General features: G+C 42.6%; 1 protein-coding gene across 1 annotated transcript in view; it reads left to right on the top strand.

Annotated features, from left to right (window-relative positions):
- The window catches only part of LOC110302247 (fas apoptotic inhibitory molecule 1-like), an 8,059-nt gene extending 1,633 nt beyond the window's left edge, over window positions 1-6,426 (top strand). Inside the window, exons 3-5 of the mRNA XM_021173084.1 lie at window positions 1,269-1,497; window positions 3,305-3,354; window positions 6,185-6,426. Of these exons, the coding sequence (XP_021028743.1) occupies window positions 1,269-1,497; window positions 3,305-3,354; window positions 6,185-6,334 (429 nt within the window). The 3' untranslated portion in view covers window positions 6,335-6,426. The remainder of the gene's footprint in view (window positions 1-1,268; window positions 1,498-3,304; window positions 3,355-6,184) is intronic.
- The last annotated feature ends 1,629 nt before the right edge of the window (window positions 6,427-8,055 follow it).

The raw sequence follows: 8,055 nt of genomic DNA, 5'->3' as shown, positions 1-8,055 counted from the left end.
TTTTTTTTTTTTTTTTTTTTTTTTGGTTTTGTTTTGTTTTGTTTTCTTATCAGTGTAGTTTCTTCATATGCCGGGTCAGAGCGTTTTGTCTGTAAATGCTTAGGTTTTCTCACCTATTTATTTTCCTGTATAAAGCAATCTAATGGCAGTTACAGAGTACAAGACTATGGAACCTGGTATTTAAACTAAAAATGACTTTTTCGTTTCAGACAGGATTCAGACCTGGCTGGTCTGGAACTATGTAGACAAGCTGGCCTTAAACTCATCTTTCTCCCCAAGTGCTGGATTAAAGCCGTGTGCCACCACTCCCTGCAAATGATTTTTTTTAACCTTTATATTATGAATTCATAAAGTACAAATAACACTGGCTCTTAATCACTGTTTTATTCTTTGTTCTATTGCTGTGAAGAGACACCATGACCAAGGCAACTCTTTTTTTATAAAAGAGAGCATTTAGCTAGAGCTTGCTTACAGTTTCTCAAGTTTAGTCTATTATCAGCATGATGGGTAGCCTGGCAACAGGCATGGCAGAAGTGGTGCTAGAGATGTAGCTGAGAGTCAGATCCTGATCTGTAGGCAGCAGGAAGACTGGGCCTGGTGTGGGCTTTTTCTTTTTTTTTTAAGATTTATTTAATGTATGACGACACTGTACCTGTCTTCAGACACACCTGAAGAGGGCATCAGATCCCATTATAGATGGTTGTGAGCCACCATGTGATTGCTGGGAACCGAACTCAGGACCTCTGGAAGAGCAATCAGTGCTCTTAACTTCTGAGCCATCGCTTCAGCTCCATGGTGTTTTTGAAACCTTAAAGCCCGCCTCTAGTGACACACTTTCTCCAACAAGGCCACACCTACTCCAAAAGGCCACACCTCCTAGTCCTTACAATCTTTTCAAATAGTTCATTCCCTGGTGACTAAGCGTTCAAACATAGGAGCCTGTGAGAGTCATTCTGAAGAGACCACCTCAATCATCTTGAAGGCTTTTTTTGTTTTGTTTTGTTTTGTTTTGTTTTGTTTTTGTTTTTGTTTTTGTTTTTGTTTTTTGTTTTTTGTGTTTTTGAGACAGGGTTTCTCTGTGTTGCCCTGGTTGTCCTGGAACTCACTCTGTAGACCAGGCTGGCCTCAAACTCAGAAATCCACCTGCCTCTGCCTCCCAAGTGCTGGGATTAACCTGGCTAACCTTGAAGGCTTTATCATTTCTTAAATGTTAAATATTAAAATTCCCTTCATTTGCATGTTTTAATCTGTTCTATTCCATCATCTAGGAAGTGATCAGAAAAGAGTGGATGTTCCCTTTAGTGGGCAAAGAAACCTTCTGTGTTGGAGCTGCAAAAAACAAAGCCACCATCCGTATACTTTCTGGCAAAGGCTGTGGTTTTAGTTACACTCTGGAAATTGATGGGAAAAGCTTCAGGAAGTTCGTGGAGAACAGATCAAAAACGACCCACACCTGGGTGTTGCACTTGGACCACAAGGACTTTAGAATTGTTTTGGGTAAGTTGGGGCTGTACCTGTGGAATGATTTAGATTTTTTTTTAACATATTGAACATCCATATGCTATATTCTGCAGTATATTCGGATTGTGGCCTCCCCTCCCCCATCTTCTCCCAGATCCTCCCCCAAGGCCCTACCCATCCAAACTCCATGCTTTCTTTCTCCATCTCTTTAGAAAACAGAATTTAAAATGTGGAAGGATCACAAGAAACACACAGAGAGATATACACATCAACACAGTCAATAAGCACACAAAATTGGAAATGACAACATATAAGCAAAAGACCAGTAAGATTTTTTTTTAAAGCCTAGAAAAATCAATACAAGAAAAAAATAATAATCTACAAAACACCACTGAGTGTGTTTTATGTCGGTCATCTGCTGGGTGTGAGGCTACCCTTAGTGTGGTTTGTATACCCAGGGAGACTCCTTTGGAGAAAACTGGTATTTTTCTTTGCAAGCAGCTGTCGGTGGGAGATTGTTTCTTGATTAGGGATGGGAGACTGTATTCCACTTGCCCCTCTGTAACCCCATCTAGCTTGAGCGTGTGCAGGCCATATTAGAGTTTATAGTGGCTATTTAATGATTCCCTCCATAGAGGTAAGTGAAAGATTTGAAAAGGACAGAGATCGCAAGCACCGTCTGTTTCTCACGCAGCTCTGTGAGCAGGCCGTCACTCACCACTCAAGACTTTTGGTTGGCTTTGTTTGTCAGGAGAACAATAAACACGAAAGGTTTTATTTCACTCATTGTTTAACAAGGAAGGATATTAAGGACCAGTTCAAAGGGGAATTTCAAAACAAAGCATAGAGTTGAAGATGTACCCAGGGGTACAGCACCTGGCAGGCATATGCAAGGTGCAAGGCCCTGGGTTTGTTCCCAGGACCAGATGAAAGCAAAAGCAATGCCCACTCCCCCCCAAAAAACCAACCCCCAAAGTATACACATAGGCAATTATACCTACATACATATGTGCACATGCACCCAAGTATACATATTTGTACATGTATACTTGGGTGCCCAAAAATGCTGAAGTGGATTTGCAAATCGATAGAAAACTATTTGATGTCAGCAGAGACTTAACCTACCTCCAAATGAGATTCACTGATTTCCATTTCTACGGACAAGAGCTAGTTTCAGTCATTATAATACAATTGTGAACCATCTCAAAGCTACAAGGCAGGGGCAGCAGGCAAGGGAACAAGAGCACAGCGGGAATAGGGGCTGGAGAGATGGCTCATCAGTTCAGAGCACACACTGCTCTTTCAGAGCACAGATCCCGGCACCCACAGCTGGCAGCTCACAACCACCTGTATGTACCTCTAGCTCTAGAGACCTGCCAGCCTCAGCTGGCTTCCTTGGGTACACTTGCAGTATGTGCACATACTCACAAATAGATGCAGACAAATATGCATAATAAAAGTTTTTTATTAAATCTTTTTTTTAAAGGCATGCTTTAATCCCAGCACTCAGGAGGCAGAGGCAGGAGGATCTCTGTCAGTTGGAGGCCAGCCTGGTCTACATAGGGGATTCTAGGACTGCCAAGGCCTGTCTCAAGCCATCCTCCAGCTTCTGCCTCCTGAGTGGTGGAGTTACAGGTATGTGGCATCATGCCCAGGTTTTTCTTATTTGATGTTGTTCCAGGGGAATCTGGCACCCTCTTCTGGCCTCTGTGGGCACCTGGCACACACGTAGTACACAGACATATATGCAAGCAAAACACTCTGACACATACAAATTAAAACACACATAAAATGTTAACTTTGAATATAGAATTATAATGCTTCAATATTGTTGCTTTTACAGAAAAACCCACTATGGATGTATGGTGTAATGGTAAAATGGTAGAGACAGCGGTAAGCTATTTATTGTTATTCCTGTCATTCATAATTCCTAGTGCGGCGCGTGTATAAGTGACTGAATGTTACTGCATTTCCTTATTTTAGTACTTTCTCTTTTTTTGGAGCTAACCTCAAACTCGATCCTCTTACCTCAACCTCCTCAACATTGGGGTTGCAAGTGTTGAACTACCACAACCAAGTTCTAATTCTGTCGACTTTAAAAGTTAACCAAGGGGATCAGAGCAAAACCAAAAGGCATAGCAATAATATTTTTTTAAAGATTTATTTATTTATTTATTTATTTATCTAATGTATATGAGTACACTGTAACTATCTTCAGACACCAGAAGAGGGCATCGGATCCCATTACAGATGGTTGTGAGCCACCATGTGGTTGCTGGGAATTGAACTCAGGACCTCTGGAAGAGGTCTCTTAAACACTGAGCCATCTCTCCAGCCCCAGTAATAATTTTTTTACACCAAGTTCTGAAAATCTTCACCAGACAGTCCCTGGGGCGGTGAAAGTTTGCAATCAATCTGCAGGCTGAGCTGGCACAGCCACATACTCTACCTTGCCTCTTCCTGCTAGGCTTTCATACTGAGAAGTGCTCACATTTAACAGTTCCTCCTCCAATCCTGTTTGTTCCTCTAGAAATCTCATGTCCCACCCCCACCCCACCCCACCCCATTCTGACGATATGCAAATTATAGCTTCCATCCTCTAAGCTGCAATGCTGTTAACCTCAGGTCACATGTAGGTAGAAAGGTGTGGCTCCCATTCTCAAAGCACATGGTGCGATCCTAAAAATGGGATGGTTTTGTTTTTATTTTTTTATTATTATTATTTTTGTTTGTTTGTTTTTGAGGCGAGGTATCTCTGTGTAGGTCCAGCTGATCTAGAACTCATTCTGTAGACCAGGCTGGCCTCAAACTCACAGATTTGAGTAGCACTCTCTCGCTCTTTCTCTCTTTCTCTTTCTTTTTTGTTAAAGAAGTAGTAATGAACCCAGAGTCAGATGACTTGAAGGTAGACACACAGGCCAGAAGACTAATGGAATTTGTAGAGCAGTGTTGTCAAGGTAGGAGAAAGGAGGCCCCTCACTCATGGAAGCCAGCAAGGCTCCACTGTCCTCAGCTCAGCTGGCATCCATGTGGCCTGGAGCGAAATGTCTATAGGAGTGACTAAAGCTGCCGCTCATAGACGCTCTGTTCCTGCCGAGGTCCACAGAGTTCTTCAGGCCCACATGGCCAGTGTAGAAGAGCAATTTGTACCATGCATGTGGTCAGGTACCTGTGGGCCTAGCGCCAGGCATAGTGGTCCTTCTCCCCCATGCTTCCCCTGGAAGCATCTCGGTTTTCTTGTTTTCTGACATAGTTTTTTCCCTACCCTCTAAGGCCTTTTCAATCTTCCTAATTTTGTGACCCTTTAATACAGTTCCTTATGTCATGGTGACCCCCTAACCATAAAATTGGTTTTGTTGCTGCTCCACCACTGTAATATTGCTGCGGTTGTGAGTAATAATGTAAGTGTTTGTGCTTTCTGATGGATTTAGGTGACCCCTATGAAAGGTTGTTCAACCTCCAAAGGGGGTCGAGACCCACAGGTTGAGAACCTCTGACCAAGGCTCTTCTTCCTCTGGGATTTTCCGTTTTCATTTTCTTTCTGTAAATGAGTGCTGTTCAGCAGAAATAGAATGTGAACCATGCTAAAAAATTAAAGTTTATTCATTTTAATATGCTTAATTTAAATCAGTTTATCAAGACTGTTAAGCCAAGGAGGGAGGCTCATATCTCCAATCCCAACATTTGGTTGGGAGAATACTGGAGTACTTGGAGCAGGGGGATTACTGCCTGGGCTACAGCATAAGACCCTATTTCAAAAAATCAGAAGGAAGGAGGTATAGTTTATCATGCCATCAATAGTGGAAGTTAACAGTGAGTTATGTACATTATTAGCAGGTCCACACTAGGTTGCAGATCAGATGTTTTAAACATAGGATGTAAATTTCATTTCTAAGGAGACACATATCAAGGGCTCGATAGAGCTAGTGGTGTCTAGTTTTAGTTGCTAAGTGTATGTTATTATAAACTACTTTATGGCCAGGCATGGTGGCACACGACTTTATTCCCAGCACTTGGGAGGCAGAGGCAGGCAGATTTCTGAGTTCGAGGCCAGCCTGGTCTACAGAGTGAGTTCTAGGACAGCCAGGGCTATACAGAGAAACCCTGTCTTGAAAAACCAAAAAAAAAAAAAACAAAAAACAAAAAACTTCTACCATGGTCATTGTAAAGATGAAATTAAAAAAGCAGAGGTGTACCTGAACAGATGGCTCACTGGTTAAGAGAAACTGCCTGCTCTTCAGAGGTCCTGAGTTCAATTCCCAGCATTGATATGGTGGCTCATAACCATCTATAATGTGATCTAATGCCCTCTTCTGGCATGAGGTATATATGCAGATAGAGCACTCATATACAATAGATAAATAAACCATTAAGAATGGTAAATAAGTTAAAAAAAAAAAAGTAAATAAGAAAGAAAGCAGAGGCGAGAGGATCAGAGATGAAGGTCAGCCTGTGCTACACGGCAAGTTCTGGCTTACCCTAAGCTTGGCTACAGAGGAAAACCCTGTTTCAAAAATCAAAACAATTAGTGAGCATGAGGAAAGAAACTTTTAATTTGTAAGGAAGCATGAAAGCATGTGTACACAAACTTTAAACTCTGAGTCTGCAGTGCTTCGCATTTTACCCATGGACTATTGCATTAAACCACTAGTGCATAAGATGACGTCACTGCTCGGACAAAGAGCTTTCTGCACCCTGACAACTTCCTTCTTCGCTGTCCTAGGGCAAGTTTGTAGATGACGGGACTGAGACACACTTCAACGTTGGGGACCATGGCTGTTACATAAAAGCCATGAGCAGTGGGAAGAAGAGAGAAGGGATTATCCATACCCTCATTGTGGATAACAGGGAAATCCTAGAGCTCACTCAGTGACACCTTCTTACTGAGTTCTGAGCTGAGGAGGTGACCTCAGAACTTGCTGATGACTGTGGCAATTAAATGTGCTCAATGTGTGCTTATCAGTAGATTTAGTCTGCAATGTTTTTATTTTTATCTTTTGTTACTTGAAACTGTAATATTCCAATGGGCTGGGGGGAAATCATGTGGAATCTTAAAAGTTACACTTTAAATTTTTCTATTTATATCTTATTTCTGTACACTCTTGCATGCCACAATGAATACAGAGAAGTCAGAGAGCAGCATTCTGGAGTTGGCTCTCTCCTCCACCACTGCAGGGTCTGAGGACTGAATTTAAGTTGTCAGGCTTGGCAGCAAGCTCCCACTGAGCCAGCTTGCTTGCCCCATAATTCATTTTTTAAAGGATGTAAAAATGTTTTAAATTTAAATTGAAAAATAATATTATAGAGACCAAATCAAGAACGTGGCAGAACCATACACTCCACTGCAGTACATACGCAAAATAAAATGTCTGCTGTTTCTCGGTGTTTCTACAATTGATCACGTCTTCGTACTTATTCTGTTTTCCTCCTGTGCAGATACATTGCCTCTACGTTGAAGCAGGTGGTTCATAATGATAGCAAACATTTTTTTCCCTGTCTGAAAACATCAAATAGTGTCACATAACAATGTAATTAAAATGCATTTCTAAAGCTGCCTTTATTTTATTCAATCTAATACCACGATGACAAAAAAAACAAGAAGGAAAAATGGCAAACCTGTTTACACCATTAAGTTACCTTTCCTGGGGGAAAGCAAAGAGAGAGCTGTTTCCCTGAGGGAGCCGTTTGCCTGAGGGAACCGTTTGCCTGAGGTAGCACACCAACAGACCAAGGGAATGATTCTATCGTACCAAGCTCTGCCTGATAAGCCTAAGAGTTTACTGATGGTATCTGCAGGATGGGGTGACTCCAAAATCTCATAGCTGGCATCCTGCCTCCTTAGCAAACCTGCCACTTCCTCTGCTCTCTCACCTGAGAGCACAGGAAAGCCAAAGCCAAACATGGCTGAAATGTCAGCTGAGGGTCTTCTGAGGGTCAACCACCCCAATACCGCTGCCATAGACCCAGCTCTCACCGTTTGTATCAACTTCATCACCATGACTTCCAGCCAAGAGATTCTGTTGGTGACCACAGCCACTTGGCTTCACAATTGCCATGCCATGCCATACATAATGAAAGTAGCTTTACTGTGAAAACCCCAGACTGCAACAGTACAGATGCATCTTCAGGTGGGGTGACAAACCTTATGGGTGTCCCTGTGACAGAGTGGAGTGCCCCCCCCACCCGAGGCAAACTCATGAAGAGGCAGCATGGTAAGTGCCCCAATGTGGTCTGTTACCCTACTGATCCTTGCAAGTCTTTCAGGTACTTGGGAGCTGAAGCAAGATGCTTGCTCCTTCCTGTATCTGCTCCCAGGAGAAAAGACCTTTACAGAGAGAACAGTCCCATGATACTCTTGGTCACATACTTAGGAGTTTCGGAAGAGCAGTAGAGATTACTGCCAGGCATAACACAAGTGAACAGTAGAAATTAATTACTCTGCTGGGTGTGGTTGGCACACGCCTTTAATCCCAGCACTTAGTAGGCAGAGGCAGGCGGATTTCTGAGTTCGAGTTCGAGGCCAGCCTGGTCTACAGAGTGAGTTCCAGGCCAGCCGGGGCTACACAGAGAAACCCTGTCTCGAAAAACCAAAAA

This window comes from Mus caroli, chromosome 9 (genome assembly GCF_900094665.2).
Source record: "Mus caroli chromosome 9, CAROLI_EIJ_v1.1, whole genome shotgun sequence".
Classification (NCBI taxonomy): domain Eukaryota; kingdom Metazoa; phylum Chordata; class Mammalia; order Rodentia; family Muridae; genus Mus; species Mus caroli.
This window is presented reverse-complemented; position numbering and strand designations above follow the sequence as displayed.